Consider the following 17472-nt stretch of genomic DNA (forward strand, 5'->3'; position numbering starts at 1 on the left):
TGCCCTAAATTCTGAATCTTGATTCAGAATATTCATGAGAGACAGAGAGAGAGAGGCAGAGGCCTTATATTCCACATAAGGAGCTTTTTAGTTTACCATTTTTAAGAGCCATTTCTTTAACTCCAGAGGTCATCACTCTTGAACTGAGTTGCAACAAATTATGACCTTCAGGGTTAGAGATGCACAAGGCCTCTGAGTTCCTTGACCACTTCATTTCTGACTACCTTTTCCCTCCAAACTTCCTCATCCACTCACTCTTACCTTACTTACTTGCAAAATCATTAATTCAAGTATTCCATTCTCTAATCACAAATTCGAGTACTTCCAGCTTTGCCTGTTCAGCCAATCCTATTCACCTTTAGTGCTCAGCCTGACAGGAGGCTGCATCTCACCACGTGCTTCCATGATCACTATAGCAAGGCAGGGAGATGGGGAAGTAGCAAATGGAGTCTTAAAGCTTCACTCGGACATGATGTACGTCACATCTCCTCACATTTTAGCAGTCCAAGCAAGTCATATGGCACATTTAACTTCAAGTGGACATGGGTAGGGGGTAGGATGTGGGCTGTGTACAAAGAATGCAACCTTACTATGTACACAGAAGGACAAAACACATGTGCACAGCCTTAAAGACTACCACATCACTCCTCTAACAGAACTCCAAACCCAGGGGCCTCTGGGTGGCTCAGTAGTTGAGCATCTGCCTTCAGCTCCAGTGGTGATCCTGGGGTCCTAGAATAGAGTCCTGCATCAGGCTCCCAGGAGGGAGCCTGCATCTCCCTCTGCCTAGGTCTCTGCCTCTCTCTGTGTGTCTCTCATGAATAAATAAATAAAATCTTATAGATTTTATAATAGATAAGATTAAGAGTTACAAACTTCCAGTTATAAAATAAATAAGTCATGGAGATGAAAAGTATCGTATAGGGAATATAGTCAAAAATATTGTAATAATGTTGTATGGTAACAGACGGTGATGCCAGGGTCCTGGGATCGAGTCCCACATCGGGCTCCCTGCAGGGAGCCTGCCTCTCCCTCTGCCTAGGTCTCTGCCTCTCTCTCTCTCTCTGTCTTTCGTGAATAAATAAATAAAATCTCTTTTTTAAAATAATTAAAATATTAAAAAAAAAAACAAACCTAAATGAACCCAATTAAACACTTTCACCATGTCTGCATCCAAACAGGCCGGAGAAAATCTTGTAAGAAAGCAGATTGGGTCCACCAAATTCATAATCTCAATCTCAATCTCAAATGGATCAAGACATGCCATTATCTACTACACTTCCTGGCAAACCTACTTACTTACTCCTCACACAGCCATCTGAAACCTTCCTCATTCTCCCAAACCTTTAAAAATGAATAAATAAATCTCCATCTCCCTACTTCTCAAGAGAGTATCTAGTCTTCTGCTTTACTGAGGGAAAAAAGATATAATCAGATGGCAAATGTCATCTTTCCACCGCCAAACTTGCAGACTTCCCTCCAACTATTTCAACTTAATGTCCTGAAAATATAGGCGTAACTAAAAGAATCCAGGAAAAAAAAATGGCTTCTGGAAGCTGCTCATACCTTTCCCCAGCTTCTCAAATCACCTCTTGATAAAGACAGGCAGCGACACATAGATAGTGCTTGCAGAATAACAAAAAGAACCAGGTATTTGACCTACATTCTATAAAAGGTCTGTAAAAGGCAGGCACTTAACTTGGCCACATAGTCAATTTCTAGTGATTTTTCTGACACTTGCAGTATGTCTAAACATAGATATAACTTTGGACAGTAACCCACTATTCAGCACGTATCTGTATAGCTCTCTTTTTCTTTCCTTTTTAGGCAGAAAGAGACAAAATTAAAATCCGGTTATTAGATCTTCAAGTACTTCCTGTCACCAATATTGCATCTGGGGAGTTCCAAGACCACCCTCACATTTGAAGATTCACTGGAAGGACTCACAGGACTCGGCATGTAGTTGTACTCATGGCTACCTTTTATTACAGCAAGGCAGTATGGACATACAACCTGAGCATAATGGAAAAAGACACAGGTCAAGTTTGCAGGAATCCATGTGCAGGCTTCCTTATGTTCTCTTCCTCCCAGAAAGGGTCAAACAGAGCGCATTCTTTCTCCTCAGTGAGGAAAATCCAGCAATGTCTGTGCAATGTGTCTGCCCAGGGAAGCCCATTACAGACTCACAGGCCAGGGTTTTTTCTGGGGGCTGGTGACTTCGACACAAACAGTAGTGCAAGGCATAAACTATATTGTTGCCAGATGCCAAACAAGGTGTAGCCTTGCAAGCGGATCTTTCTAAGGATAGCCGTCTCAGGCCTGGTAGGTTTATTCTTTCCAGGACAAGTAAGTTCTGGCCCTTTCTTTCATGCGGTTTCCCAAACAAATCTTTCCAGCTTTCAACTTCAGTATTCCTCTAACATGTCTTTTCTCTGCTGTAAGATGTGCAACTGAGTTGTTTAGAAATGTCTGATTTAAAAGAAAAAAAAGCAAAACATGCTGGGGTGCCTGGGTGGCTCTAGGCCTTAAGCATCTGCCTTCCACTCAGGTCATGATCCCAGTGTCCTGGAATGCAGCCCCACCTCAGGCTCCCTGCTCAGCGAGTGTCTGCTTTTCCTCTCCACCCTACTCGTGCTCTTTGTCTCTCAACTAAATAAAATCTTAAAAAAAAAATTAATTAAATAAATTAAAATTCAAAAACATGCTATACAAACAAAAGCCCATAGTCTCAAAAAAAAATAAAACAATTTTTTTTCCCCCAACCCTCGGACTGTTGGGTAACTATCTTCAGCGCGGGGAGGACACAACGCTCCTTTTGGTACCAGGCTCAGGAAGATGAACAGCACTTCCATGCTTCTGCTGTGCATCACGCTCGGCTCCAAGCACGTCAAAGACACTGTCCCACTGGACCACAACCAAGGGTAAGGGACGAGACAGGTCACTATTACTGCCCCCACCCCCACCCCCGTACACACTGGAAACAGACACACAGAGGGCAAGGGACCTGCAGAGGTCGCCGAGCCAGTGGGCGGTGCACGGGGCTCGAGACCCGGCAGGACCCCGGCAGCCCGTCTCCAGGGCGCCTACTACCAGCACCCCAAGTTCCTCAAGAGAAAATGGGCGGTGAGGAGGGCGCGCGGGAGGGAGACGGGAAGGCTGTCGGGCGGCGCCGGGGTCCGCAGGGCGGAGGCCCCGCCCCTCCCGCGGGCCCCTCCCGCCCAAACGCCCTCGGCCGCCGCGCAGCCCCGCCGCACGCACGCGGCCCCCGGCGACCGCCTGGAGCCCCCCGGGCTCGCGGAGGCGGGAGCGCGGAGGGGGCCTCGCCCAGGCCCGTCCTGCCACCAGGCGCTGGGGCAGAACCGGCGGAGACCCAGACGCTGCAGCGACCCCAGCACCGCAACCCGGACTCACCACGCCGGCCGGGCCGCCGCGACTACAACCGGGAGGCACTGCGCCTGCGCGGCCGACCTCGGGCCGGCAGGGCGGGGCCTCGTGTGCCGGCCCCACGGGAGGGGCGGAGGGGCCGTGCCCGGGGGGTGGTGCACCCGGGGTGGGCGTGGCCTCGTGTCCCCTCCCCACCGGAGGGCGGGGAGCCGTGCCCTAGGGGGGCAGCACCCGGGGTGGGCGGGGCATGGGCGGGGCCTCGTGTGACCTCCCCACCGGAGGGCGGGGGGCCGTGCCCTACGAGTGATGCACCCGGGGTGGGGCGGGGAAGGGGCGGAGCCCTCGTGTGTCCGCCCCGCAGAGGCGGCCGTGCCCTAGGGGTGGTGCACCCGGGGTGGGCGGGGCATGGGCGGGGCCTCGTGTGCCGGCACCACGGGAGGGGCGGAGGGGCCGTGCCCTAGGGGTGCAGCACCCGGGGTGGGCGAGGCCTCGTGTCCCCTCCCCACCGGAGGGCGGGAGGCCGTGCCCTAGGGGTGGCGCACCCGGGGCGGGGCGGGGGCGGGGCCGGCTCGCGGGGCTCCTGCGTTCTCGACGTCCGCAGAGCCCCCAGAGGCCAAGCTAATCTTAGAACGACGGCAGAGCACTCCAGGCTGCCCCCCAAACTGTGTGGAGCGCGCAGCTCTGGTCTTAACGGAGTCGGGCTTAAGTCGCACTCGTTGCTGAGAGCCTGAAGGAGTAGCCTCCGACTTCCCTCCGTCACACCTTTCTGTACAATAGTGACATCTGACATTTGGCATGTTATCTTGCATTTCCCCCCATTATTGCTGGCCTAATTTCTTGTCCTACACCTGTACACTTCGAAGTTCCATTATCCGCCAAAGTGGTCTGCATATGTTTAGTAAAAATAGTTGGTTTGAGAATATTTTATTTTTAAAGAGTTTATTTATTCACGAGAGACACAGAGAGGCAGAGACCTAGGCAGAGGGAGAAGCAGGCTCCCTGCGGGTAGCCCCATGCGGGACTCGATCCCAGGACCCCGAGGACACGACCTGAGAAGGGCAGGTGCTCAACCATTGAGCCACCCAGGCGCCCAGAAAATATTTTATTTTAATGATTCTGCAAATATCAACACTAGTTGTGGATAAATCCTACGAGCTTTGTAATCTTTCACAACTCTTCAGCAAGGAGACAAGTGTGGCCTTATGGATAGAATCTTGGATTAGGAGTCTAATAAGATACCAGAGATAAACCAAAAAACTCTGACTTTCCCTTAAAATTTCTAATTCATTTCTTACGAAATACCATTATTTCTATGTACAGAACTGGCAAAGGAAGTTACTAGGTGTTAACATTGTATTTATGGAAACCACTCCTTCAATAAATGTAACTAAGTACAAATATGCCAGTTATTGTACCTGGTATAGGGATAAAGAATAACGTTTTGAAGTAGGAAAATTTTTTTCTTTAGGGAGAAATATCTTTTCCCTATTTTTTTTCTTTAGGGAAAAAAAATTCCCCAAATAAGAATAGGTTGTATTGTGATGTAATTGTGAAGTCAAAACTGCCTATATTACTGAAGTTTTCATTTATTGTAACATCAAATTTGAAATAGCACATGGAGGAAAAAAAGATATGCAAACTTGAACAAACCTAAATAATTTCCATACTAAATTACATTGCTGTAAGCAGGATTTTAAAAAATGTATCATATACTGGACTCCCAATTTACAGTAAAAAAAAAAAGGGGGGGGGACTGAATTAGAACATAGAAATTTAGGAATTAGGGGCTGCCCAGTGGCTCAGTAATCCTCTGCCTTCAGCTCAAGTCAGGATTCCAGGGTGCTGGGATGGAGTCCAGGTCAGCCAGGAGTCTGCTGCTCCCTCTCCCTCTGCTCCTCTCCCTGCTCCTGCCTGTGTGCTCTCTCTCTCAAATAAATAAATCTTTTTGGAAGAAAGAAATTTAGGAATTATGCAAACACCATGCAATTTTTCTTGGAAATGACAAAGTTCCAAAGCTACCTTGATTTCTAGCGGTTTACATATTATTTTACAACTTGATTTTTTTCACTAGACGGTATATCTTGGACATAACTTTATATTAGCCTCATTCTTTTGACTAGTTGCTTAAAACTCCAGTGAATGGATGTATCATTTTTTTTTCCCAATCAGTTTTCTGTTGATGTACCTTTATCTTGGCCCACTTGTGCAAATACTATCAGAGAGATAGCAGTGGAAATGCTGAGTCAACAGATATATTCATTTTAAGTTTTGATAGAAACTCTTCCCCTAAAAAAGCTTCATGAAAAACAATACATTTCCTAATTATTCATTTGATTTGTCAAATATCTGGAGACTTGTTGTGAATTTAGAAAGAAATGGGGAAAATCTCCTCCTTCCCAGTTGCCTTTCACTTATGTCATGCCAAGAAATAAACAAGTTGTTTGAGAATCAATGATTCATATCATCTCAGCACTAGTAGACCTTTCCCAGGAGAATTAAACTATTTTTCTTCCTTTCATCCCGCTTTAAGCCTTCCTGACTCTCTCTGAAAAGAAGAACTTGGACACTTGTCCAAGGAACAATGATTAAGACTCTTTACTATAAGAACTCTTAAATAAACTACGTCTGGCACTGTGTTACGTATGGGAAGAGCTATTCATCTTTCGAGAGAAAAAATCCTGCAGAAAAATATTTCTCAAATAATTAGTCATGAACATTGGAAAAAGAATTCTTTCATAGTATGTGCTCTTGCAAAAGCCTAAATCAAATTATATGCGATTTATTGAAACCAAGCACATTGTTTCATTGTTTCCATATCTGTGTTCATACTACCTATGGTTTTAATGTATTCAGGAGAGCTTGAGGATGCCATGGAGAGTACATGAATTTACAATATATAATGACATTTTATTTCAAAGCTAATTCACAAAATAGATTATATAGAGACTATAGCTAAACCTTAAATAATTTGGAAAAAGATAATTGTAAGTGATGACACTGGCATAGAAATTTGAAGTGGTGCTACTATTAAATTATTGAAAATTAAATAATCTTAAAGTGCTTAATGAAATTATTCCTTGGACACATACTTTAATAATGCCATTTAGAAATTAATTTTTAAATTTTCTATTGTAAATTAATTTACAGTTAAATATAGCTTCTATTTTTTATTTATTTATTTATTTATTTATTTATTTATTTATTTATTTATGACAGTCACAGAGAGAGAGAGAGGCAGAGACACAGGCAGAGGGAGAAGCAGGCTCCATGCACCGGGAGCCTGACGTGGGATTCGATCCCGGGTCTCCAGGATCGCACCCCTGGGCCAAAGACCGGCGCTAAACCACTGCGCCACCCAGGGATCCCCAAATATAGCTTCTATTATGTTGGGGGCCAAAATTGAGAATAAATTTAAAATAAGGTAATGAACCACAGCAATAATAAACTCTATGTGGTGCGCGGAATAACACTCCCCACCCTCAAAGGTGTTCTAATTCCTGGAACTCATGATCACTTTACCTTACATGGCAAAAGGATTTTGCATATATGATTTAAATTAAGGATCTTAAGAGAGGGAAATTATCCTGGATCATTCAAGTAGCCCTAGAGTTATCACAAAGGTCTTTAGAAAAGGGGGGCAGGAGGGAGGGTCAGAGGAAGAATAAGGGATGCAACAACAGAAGCAGAAGTCAGAGGTAGAGATTTGAAGATGCTAAACTGCTGGCTTTGAAGATGGGGAGGGGACCAGTAGCCAAGGAATGCAAGCAACTTCTAGTGGATATAAAAGGCAAGAAAAGAAATTCTCCCCCAGAGCCTTCAGAAGAACACAGGCTTGCTGACACGGCAATTTAAACCGAGTAATCTCACCTACAGAACTGTAAGTAATAAATTTTGTTTGAATCCAGTACATTTATGGCAATTTGCTACAGTAGCAATTGCAAACTGACACATTTTGTAAAATAGTTGCACCTAACTCTGACAAGTTATGGTCCATTATAGTCAAATATCAAAGTTGTGGGGGAAAGATGACAGCATGAGATTACCTTAATACCGACATCAGTTGAACCAGCTATTGGAGTTAAGAGCAATTCTTAGAAAACCGTCCATGCGGTTTGCTTTATTTTATTTTTTTTTAATAATAAATTTATTTTTTTATTGGTGTTCAATTTGCAGTTTGCTTTAAATTAATCTACAAGGGAATGCGGGGGCGGCTCAGTGGTTGAGCGTCTGCCTTCCGCTTGGGTAGTGATGTGGGGTACGGGATCAAGTCCTGCATGGGGCTCCCCGCGGGGAGTATGCTTCTCCCTCTGCCTACGTCTCTGCCTCTCTTTCTCTCTCTGTGTCTCTCATGAATGAATGAATGAATAAATAAATAATCTACAAGAATCCTATTATGGGGACGCCTGGGTGGCTCAGCGGTTGAACGTCTGCCTTTGGCTTAGGGGTGATCCTGGAGTCCCTGGATCGAGTCCCACATCAGGCTCCCTGCATGGAGCCTGCTTCTCCCTCTGCCTATGTCTCTGCCTCTCTGTCTCTCTGTGTCTCTCATGAATAAATAAATAAAATCTTAAAAAAAAAACAAAAAAAGAATCCTACTATAAAGTGGGAAAAAAACTTACTTTAATCTAGAAATTTCATCTTTGTTTTTTTTTTTTTTAAAGATTGTATTTACTTATTCATGAGAGGCAGAGAGAGAGAGAGAGAGGGGCAGAGACAGAAGCAGGCTCCATGCAGGGAGCCCGATGTGGGACTCGACTCCGGGTCGCCAGGATCACTCCTTGGGCCGAAGGCGGGCGCCAAACCGCTGAGCCTCCCGGGCTGCCCTTTGGCTCAATTTCTACTTCCCACTCTTACACTTGTCTCTCTTTCAAAAATGATAATCCAAAAAAAATAATAATAATAATCCAGACCAAAAGAGCAAGCCCAACTCTCCGTTTCTTTCCAAAGTCAAGTTTGAGAGGCGGGGCGCGGTGGGCTCTGCGGTCACCCTGTGGCGCCCCGGGTTTGGGCCAGCGCCCGGCTGGGGGCGCTCGGGGGCGCGGCGCGGGGGACGGGGCGGCGGAGGGCGGGGAGGCGGGGCGGGGCGGGCGGAGGGAGGCGGGGCGGGCGGAGGGCGGGGAGGCGGGGCGGGCGGAGGGAGGCGGGGCGGGGCGGGCGGAGGGAGGCGGGGCGGGGCGGGCGGAGGGAGGCGGGGCGGGCGGAGGGCGGGGAGGCGGGGCGGGGCGGCCGAGAGCGGTCAAGCGGCGCCGGGTGCGCGGCGGGCCGGCGGCGGTGGGCAGGGCGGCCGAGAGCGGGGCTGCGGCCGAGAGCGGGGCTGCGGCCGGAGCAGGGAAGCGGGGTCCGGGTGCGCCGCGGGCCGGCGTCGGGGTGCGGCGGATGGCGCTCTCGGGGCCGCTGCTCGGGGGTGCGCGCCGGGCGGTCCTCAGGTCGGCGGAGGCTGCGCTCTGGGGTGAGCTCGGGGTCCCCGGGGAAGGAAGTGGCCCGGGTGGCGGTGCTCTCGCTCCTTGAGGCTACCGGGTAGACATGAGACCCGTGATTCTGGGCCCCTGGGAAGACAGCACCCACTCTCAGTTCTCGTTCCTTCGGGTCCCGGGCTGCTTGGGTCTGGGGGTGCCCCTGGGGGCCGCAGGGAGAGGTCAGCGCTGCTGCTCCGGGCAGGCGCGCGGGAAGAGGCTGGTGCTCCACCGGGCGGCGAAGGTGGGCTCGCGACGCCGGGGAGCCAGGGTGCCGGGGGAGCCAGGGTGCCGGGGGAGCCAGGGTGCCCGGGGAGCCAGGGTGCCGGGGGAGCCAGGGTGCCCGGGGCGCCAGCTTCGCGAGCAACCCCTGGGACCCACTGCGGGGCCGCGCTCGGGGCTTGATGGCAACAGTCGCCTGGGATTATAATAACACGTTACAGCTATTAAAGTCCCATGCTGATTTTACAGGCGGCAGAACAAGCCAGAGAAACAAGGGTGTTAGTGGAGGCCTCGGGTGCAGTACTCGGAGCAGGCTTCCAGTCCCTTCTTTTTGCTTCCCATGCTGCCCCTCCTTTAGCACAATTTTTATTTGTGGATGCAGCTGCAGAGACTGTGGCGTAACACTGTGCCCCCAGCTCTCCCTCCCAGTTCTTCCACTTGAACTGTTGGTACCTCCTCTGTAGTTTAAAATGTGCTTTAAAAAAAAAAAAAAGATTTTATTTATTTATTTATTTATTCCTAAGAGACACAGAGAGAGGCAGAGACATAGGAGAGGGAGAAGCCGGCTCACGGGGACTCGATCCCAGGACCCCAGGGTCCCAGGATCACGCCCTGAGCTGAGTCACCCAAGCGTCCCTAAAATGTGCTTTTTCTCTGCAAACTTGTTTGTTGAGCATCTAGTAATGCAGGCCTCCTGCTGGGGATGCAGCCTCTGCAGTTCAAGTCACGGTTGTGGGGAGAGACAGACACAAGGAAACAGTCCCCACTCATGGCCTCATGAGATGGCTATGGAAAAAGCTACGATTGTACCTGAGTTGGAGAAAGTGGTAGAGAAAAGGTGCATTTTCATTTAAAAAATTTTACTAGTGTGGTGCCTGGCTGGCTCCGTTGGTAGAGCATGCAACCCTTGATCTCAGAGTTGTAAGTTCGATCCCCAGATTCGGTGTAGAGATTACCTAAATTTTTCAAAAAAATTCTACTAGTGATATATTATTATGTTCCCATTATATTCAAATAGACAATAAGGCACAGCCTGTGTTCCCCTTTATATACCCTCCCACATTCCACCCTCCTCTCCAGATGTGGTTTGGTACCCATCCTTCTAAACACTTCTCTATGGTTTAGAATTTATGCCCCAGAATTCCTGTCCCTGCAGTCGTACTCCCCAGGAATAGTTTAACATTTCCTTCCAGATGTTTTTCTGGACATTTATGAAACCTAAATATTATTGTGTCTTATGTGCATATAGATCTCATAGGGGAAGCTTTTTCATTTAGCAATATGGACATCTCTCCAAATCACTAAATGTAGGTCTGCCTCTTGCCTTGTAAATGCTCCGTGGTATGCTTCATCATTACTTTAACCATTTCCTGTATGAACATTTAGGTTGCTTCCAACTGCCAGGATGGGTTTCTGATCTTTCAACCAAGACTTTCCAAAGAGAATGCAGTCAATCCTTGTCTTCTTCATGACTTGAGGCTGCTAACAAGCGAGCTCGTTACTTAATCAGTGACCCCTGTAACACTGAAAATGGCCTTTGTCTCCTGCATTTCCATGAAGACAAAAGCTTGCTGTCTACCTTTATTCTCTGAAGCTATCCTCTCAAATCTTTTTCTGCTAGTTTTGTTGTTCTTATCTTCCTTTTAGCTTCTGTTTAGACTTAGGCAGAAGCAGGATCCCAAATCTGACCTACTAAGTCATGTGCACTATAGCTGAGTGCCTTCCTAACACACCTTTGTGGTGGCAGGAAGTGAGTGAACTCTGACATACTCCATCCTGCCCTATCTTTGCCCTGAGTTCTGACCTCTCTAAGATAATAAGTAGCTTTCTGGGAGGTAGCCAGGTTGTATACAGGCCTTTACTTGATCCTTGTCCTGGGGCTGCGAATAACAGTGGAAAACACAGAGGTACCCTTGTCAACATGAATCAACTGCCAGACTAGAGGATGCTTTAAATAAGGAGGGAGGTTGGGGAAGGTGGGGACCTGGGGACTCGTTGGGCTCTTTAAGGGAAAGTACTGTGATAAGAATAGTAAAAGGAGATGGAGAAGACAAGTGACTTTGAGAAGCTGAAAGATAGTGTAAGGTGGTCCCATCTGGTGTTAAACTCACCATTTCATGAAGTAAATGCATTGCCTTACCTAAAACTTCCATCTTAACCTTCATTCACTAGGATGGTTGTTCACCTGCTTTTCACATTTTGCTGTAAGTGGTTGCCAAAAAAAATCAAAATATTTATTAAAGTGATTATATCAGAAGTTATAAAATGTTCACCCTAAACCCAAATACCCATTTGAGAAAGAAGCACAGCAAATGTTTTTCCTGATATTTTCTCTCCGAAGTAACAATCATTATTTCTACTATATTCTTTCTAGGTTATGTGTTGTTTATATTGACCATTACATGGTCCCTAGTATAGTTTTCAATAATCAACAGATACTGACATGGGTTTTCTAAATGTCAACATCCCAAAGAAGAGGAGGGATGAACCAGAGAATTTATTTTATAACTGTGGCGAGAGTGAGTTGCTATTATTATGATTGTTGTTATTATTAAACAAAAACTGTTATGTCAAATAAGTACATTTTTCACATCAAAACTTTATTTATTTGAAACTATAAAAAGTATACCAAAATGAATTGGTAGGAAATAATGGTAGACTATTTCTTTTTTTTTTTTTAAGATTATATGTATTTATTCATGAGAGACAGAGAGGCAGAGACAGGCAGAGGGAGAAGCAGGCTCCCTGAGGGGAGCCCAGTGCAGAACTCGGTCTCAAGACCCCAGATCACGACCTGAGCCAAAGGTAGATGCTCAACCACTGAGCCACCCAGGCTCCTGGTAGGTTATTTCTAAGAAATTTAGTTTAGTATTTTTTTAAAGATTTTATTTATTTATTTATTCATGATAGAGAGAGAGAGAGAGAGAGAGAGAGAGAGAGAGGCAGAGACACAGGCAGAGGGAGAAGCAGGCTCCATGCAGGGAGCCCGACGCGGGACTCAATCCTGGGACTCCAGGATCATGCCCTGGGCCAAAGGCAGGCACTGAGCCGCTGAGCCACCCAGGGATCCCCTAGTTTAGTATTTTTTTTAATTTTTATTTATTTATGATAGTCACACAGAGAGAGAGAGGCAGAGACACAGGCAGAGGGAGGAGAAGCAGGCTCCATGCACCGGGAGCCCGACATGGGATTTGATCCCGGGTCTCCAGGATCGCACCCTGGGCCAAAGGCAGGCGCTAAACCGCTGCGCTACCCAGGGATCCCTAGTTTAGTATTTTAAAGTACAGCATATAGTATAAGACTATGCTATACAATAATATAGAAAAGAAGCTAAGTTTATGAAAAAATAAATTCAGAACCCAAGTCATGTATATGGTTTCTATATTTAGTTTCCTGAAACATACAATTAATTAAATCGCATTAGGCTAATTGAAATTAAATAATTTAAAGGATAGGGGTGCCAGGATGGCTCAGTTGGAAGAGCACAGTGACTCTTGATATTGGTCATGAGTTCGAGCCCCAGTTGGGTGTAGAAGTTATCTAAATAAATAAATAAATAAATAAATAAATAAATAAAATTCAAAGAATAATTGAATCTAGAATTTAGAAATAATGTTGAAGTAATCCTAAATTTCTTAAGTTTTTTGTTTGGAAAAAGTGCTTATTTCTACAGGTCTCCTTACTAAAAAGACCTGATAATTGTAGTAGAAGAGCAACCTTCTAAACATGTAAACAGTATGGATCAGAGCATTCTGAATTATACTAGATCTTCAATTTGCATAGTCTAATATGATGTGATTTTAAATATTTTTAGGTCATCGTACTTATTTCAAACTGAAATTTGGGTTGGTAGGTTGATTTTTTAAATTTTTTTTGAACTGTAGTTATTTGAAAAACAGCAAATGCAGAGACAGGCGTTTTCTGAACTCCTCTTACCCATCTAAAGACAGATCCTCCAAAAGGATCTCAACTGTCATAAATCCCCTCCCCCAGAATTTCATCAATCAGGGAAGATTAACTCATCATAGGAAAGGAGATCAGAACTCAACACCACACCCAGATTTTGTCACAAACTGTCAAACCTTCCATCTCTGTTCCTCTTAGGGCCTATTCATCCTTCCTAAACATCATTTACTCTTCTCTAAGAAGCCTAAGACCCTTCTCCATTTTCCTTGTTAAAGATGAGAATTCTAGGGGCGCCTGGGGCTCAGTAGTTGACTGTCTGCCTTTGGCTCAGGTCATGATCCCAGAGGGCTGGGATCAAGGCCCACATCGGTCTTCCAGTATGGGACCTGCTTCTCTTTCTGCCTGTGGCTCTGCCTCTCTGTGTGTGTGTCTCTCATGAATAAATTTAAAAAAAAAAAAGATGAGAATTCTAATTTTTTTATCTAAAAAATATTTATTTTTAAATTTTTACCTTTTCTACCTTCATCCATTTCTCCCACCCCATACTCCCTGCCCCTGGCAACCACTAATCCGTTCTGTGTCTATAAGCTTGGGCTTTGAGAGTTTATTTTTTTGTTTGTTTTAGGTTCCACATATGAGATCACACATTATTTGCTTTTCTCTGACTTAGTGTAATAATACCCATGTCTCAAATGACAAGAGTTCATTCTTTTTTACGGCTGAGTAATATTCGTGTGTGTGTGTGTACTACAATTTCTTTATCCATTGACACTTAGATTGTTTCCATATCTTGGCTGTTATTTTTATTTTTTTAAGGATGGATTTATTTATTTATTTATTCATTTATTCATTTATTTATTTATTTATTGGAAAGAGAGAAAGCGAGAGTACAAGCAGGGGGAGACAGAGAAGCAGGCTCCCCACTTAGCAGGGAGCCAGCATGGGGCTCCATCCCAGGACTCTGGTATCAGGACTTGAGCAGAAGGCAGATGCTTAACAGACTGAACCACCCAGGTACCCCATATCTTAGCTGTTATAAATAATGCTTCAGTGAACATGGGAGTGCATATAGCTTTTCAAGATAGCATCTTCATTTTCTTCAGATAAATACCAGGGGTGGAAATGCTGGATCATATTGTAGTTCTATTTTAAATTTTTTAAAAGATTTTATTTATTTATTCATGAGAGGCACAGAGAGAAGCAGAGACATAGGCAGAGGGAGAAGCAGGCTCCCTGCAGGGAGCCCGATGTGGGACTCCATCCCGAGACCCCAGGATCACTCCCTGAGCCGAAGGCAGATGCTCAACCGCTGAGCCACCAGTCATCCCCCTATTTTTGATTTTTTGAGGAACCTCCATACTGTTTTCCACAGTGGCTGCACCAATTTACATTCCCACCAATAATGCACGAGGGTTCCCTTTCCTCCACATCCTCACCAACATTTATTATGTCTTATCTATGGATAATGGCCGTTCTAGCTGGAGTGAAGTGATATCTCATTCTGGTTTCAATTTGCATTTCCCTGATGATTAATGATGTTGAACATCTTTTCATTTGTCTTTTGGCCATCTATATGTTTTTTTTTTAAGATTTTGTTTATTTATTTGAAAGAGAGTGAGAGTGAGAGAGATCACAGAAAGAGAGGTAGAAAGAGAAGCAGTCTCCCTGCTGAGCAGGGAGCCTGATGCAGGGCTCAATCCCAGGACCCTAAGATCATGACCTGAGCTGAAGGCAGATGTTTAACAACAGAGCCACCCAGGCATTCCATCTGTATGTCTTTGGAAAAATGTCTGTTCAGATCTTCCACTCATTATGCTTTTGTATATCATATATAGATCTGTAGCAGAAATCATATATATATAATGTGATCTATTGTGCACACTTTTCTGCATTTTTTCTCACTTAGGTATTTAGAAGTTTCCATGGCAGTACACATAACTCTCTTAACCACTGCATGTATTCCATAGTATGGATTGCCACAGTTTATTTAACCAGTCTCCTGATGGACATTTTGGTTTCTATTTTTTGCTGTTAAAATTTTTTTTCCAATAATTATCATTGTACATACCTCTTTGTGTATATGCACAAGTATTTTACTAGAATAGATACCTAGAAATGAAACTAATTGGGCTGGGGACAAGTGGCATTTAACAGTCTTCAAGGAGAGTAAGAGTGTGTCAGGTAGAGATGAGGAAGGGAGCTATTCCCTTCAGAAAGAAGTGTGCAGGGATCCCTGGGTGGCTCAGAGGTTTAGCCCCTGCCTTTGGCCCAGGGTGTGATCCTGGAGACCCAGGGTCGAGTCCCATGTCGGGCTCCCTGCATGGAGCCTGCTTCTCCCTCTGCCTATGTCTCTGCTTGCTCCCTCCCTCTCTCTCTCTCTCTCTCTCCGTGTCTCTCATGAATAAATAAAAAATTTTTTTTAAAAATCTTAAAAAAAAGAAGTGTGCATAAATCATGAAGGAAGGCAAAAAAATATACTTAAAGATTGCACTGTATAGATTATCTAAACTTCACAGCAACTCAGAAAGGTTAAATAATAGTATTCCTGTTTTACAAATAAGAAACTAAGTCCCAGAGAGTTTATGTAATCTGCCCAGGATTACAGAGCTAAGTGGACAAGCCAGGATTTGAACCTGGTTTATCTGACTCTAGAATCCCTGCTCTTTCCATTGTAAAAATGTAGTGAGAGCACATGTATACTTTTAATGTAGCTGGAGGGAAGGGTTATAGAGGCAGAGGAGGAATGAGGAAGAGGAGAAGGTGTGGTAAATTATGCTGGTAAAGTAGGTTGAAGGACATAATAGAACGTACTAAGGAGTATGGACTGTGTCCTATAATGTAGGCTGTAGGTAATAGCCAGGTGAGGCTAGATTTCCCACTGTGCCAACAGCCAAACTGGAGTTTATTTAAAAATTAGGCTCAAAAATGTGAAAAATCAGGTACAGCTTGTGTTACTCTCGGGAATCCCTCCAGAGAACCCTACATCATCCCAATAAATTCCAAACAGACAGTTTTCCTTCAGTGTAGGAACTGATTGCTGTTTCTTTGATCAAGCAAAGGATGAAGTGGTTGATTTACAAGTAGAAGCCCCCTTGTACAAAAAAATACACTATAGCTTTACCTAAAGAATTAGTGTGGACTGGAGGCTCATACCGTGAGAGGCTTGGGGGGAGCTGAGACTTATTAGGGGAATATTTGTACTTTGGCTCAGAGTGGAAAGCTAGGAAAACTATTCCTCACTGATTATAAACCTGTTTTCCAATGCACCCCCACCAACAGTATAGCTGAATTAGAGAAAGTTCAAGGTCAATTTGATTCTACAATATAAGCAAAACATAACTAGGGGTACCTGGGTGGCTCAGTGGTTGAGCATCTGCCTTTGGCTCCAGTCATGATCCCGGGGTTCTGGGATCAAGTCCTGCATCAGGCTTCCGGCAGGGAGCCTGCTCCTCCCTCTGCCTGTGTCTCTGCCTCTTTCTCTGTGTCTCTCATGAATAAATAGATAAAATCTTTAAAAAAAAAAAAGAAAGAAAAGAAAAATACGTAACCATCTCTAATTCAGTGGCAGAGGTTACATGCTGACATGATGTTTGCTTCCCAGTGTGAAGTACCACAGTCTTGAGTTTAACAGTTTTTTAAATTACCATACTTCTCCAGTTAGTTCCTAACAATGAGGAACTCAGTAACAAGTGTGAACTCAGCCTGCTGACTTTTTATATCTGGGAATTCACAAAACAGCATGTTGAGTGAGAAATAGTTTTATCCCAGGCATTTTAAAGATCTAATCTTGTAGATAACATGAGCTGACTTTTCAAAATATGAAGAGGATGGGGAAATTTGTATTTGTATTTTTTTTATTTTGTTTACTGTGATAGACATAAAATATGTCATTTTAACCATTGTTGAATGTACAATTCAGTGGCATTAATTATATTCACAACATCGCGCAGTCATCACCACTGTATTTCCAAAAATTTTCATCACTCCAAACAGAAACTCAAGCCCACTGGGGAATAGCACCTTTCCCTCCAACTCCTGGTTACCTCAAACCTACTTTCTATGAATTTACCTGTTCTAGATATTTCAAATAAGTGGAATCATAAAATACCACTAGTATTTGTCATTTTGTGCTTGGCTTACTTCACTTAGCATGTTTTCAATGTTGTAGTTTCGTGCTGTAGTTATGTGTTAGAATTTCATTCCTTTTTCTGGCAGAATGATATTCCATTGTGTGTGTATCCTACATTTTATTTACCCGTTCATCTGTTGAATGAGCTTGGGTTGTTTCCACCTTTTGGCCTTTGGGAGTAATTGTGAATAATGCTGTTATGAACATTATTGATGTCTTTGTTTGAATCCCTGTTTTCAAATCTTTTGGGTACATACCTTGGAGTGGAATTGCTGGGAAACCTGTATTTTTAAACTATTGTATTTGTCCATTTCCCCATCTTTTGCTATCAGTGAGAAAGGCAAATGAAAGTAGAACAGTGTTTGGTTTTTATAAGAA

At 44.5% G+C, this 17472-nt stretch overlaps 2 protein-coding genes across 4 annotated transcripts in view; one reads left to right on the forward strand and one right to left on the reverse strand.

Moving 5' to 3' along the window:
• The window catches only part of USP45 (ubiquitin specific peptidase 45), a 78764-nt gene extending 75320 nt beyond the window's left edge, over positions 1–3444 (reverse strand). For both annotated transcript variants that reach the window (XM_055330726.1, XM_055330727.1), the window contains exon 1: positions 3412–3444. The gene's annotated coding sequence lies outside the window, so the exon portion shown is untranslated. The remainder of the gene's footprint in view (positions 1–3411) is intronic.
• Positions 3445–8688: 5244 nt separating this feature from the next.
• Positions 8689–17472, forward strand: part of TSTD3 (thiosulfate sulfurtransferase like domain containing 3) — a 160966-nt gene continuing 152182 nt past the window's right edge. For both annotated transcript variants that reach the window (XR_008665057.1, XM_055329883.1), the window contains exon 1: positions 8689–8833. Coding sequence is in view for 1 of the 2 variants with exons in the window: in XM_055329883.1 (XP_055185858.1) it covers positions 8761–8833 (73 nt within the window). In the remaining variant the exon portion in view is untranslated. The remainder of the gene's footprint in view (positions 8834–17472) is intronic.

The sequence above is a fragment of the Nyctereutes procyonoides genome, unplaced genomic scaffold (assembly GCF_905146905.1).
Source record: "Nyctereutes procyonoides isolate TBG_1078 unplaced genomic scaffold, NYPRO_anot_genome, whole genome shotgun sequence".
Lineage (NCBI taxonomy): Eukaryota > Metazoa > Chordata > Mammalia > Carnivora > Canidae > Nyctereutes > Nyctereutes procyonoides.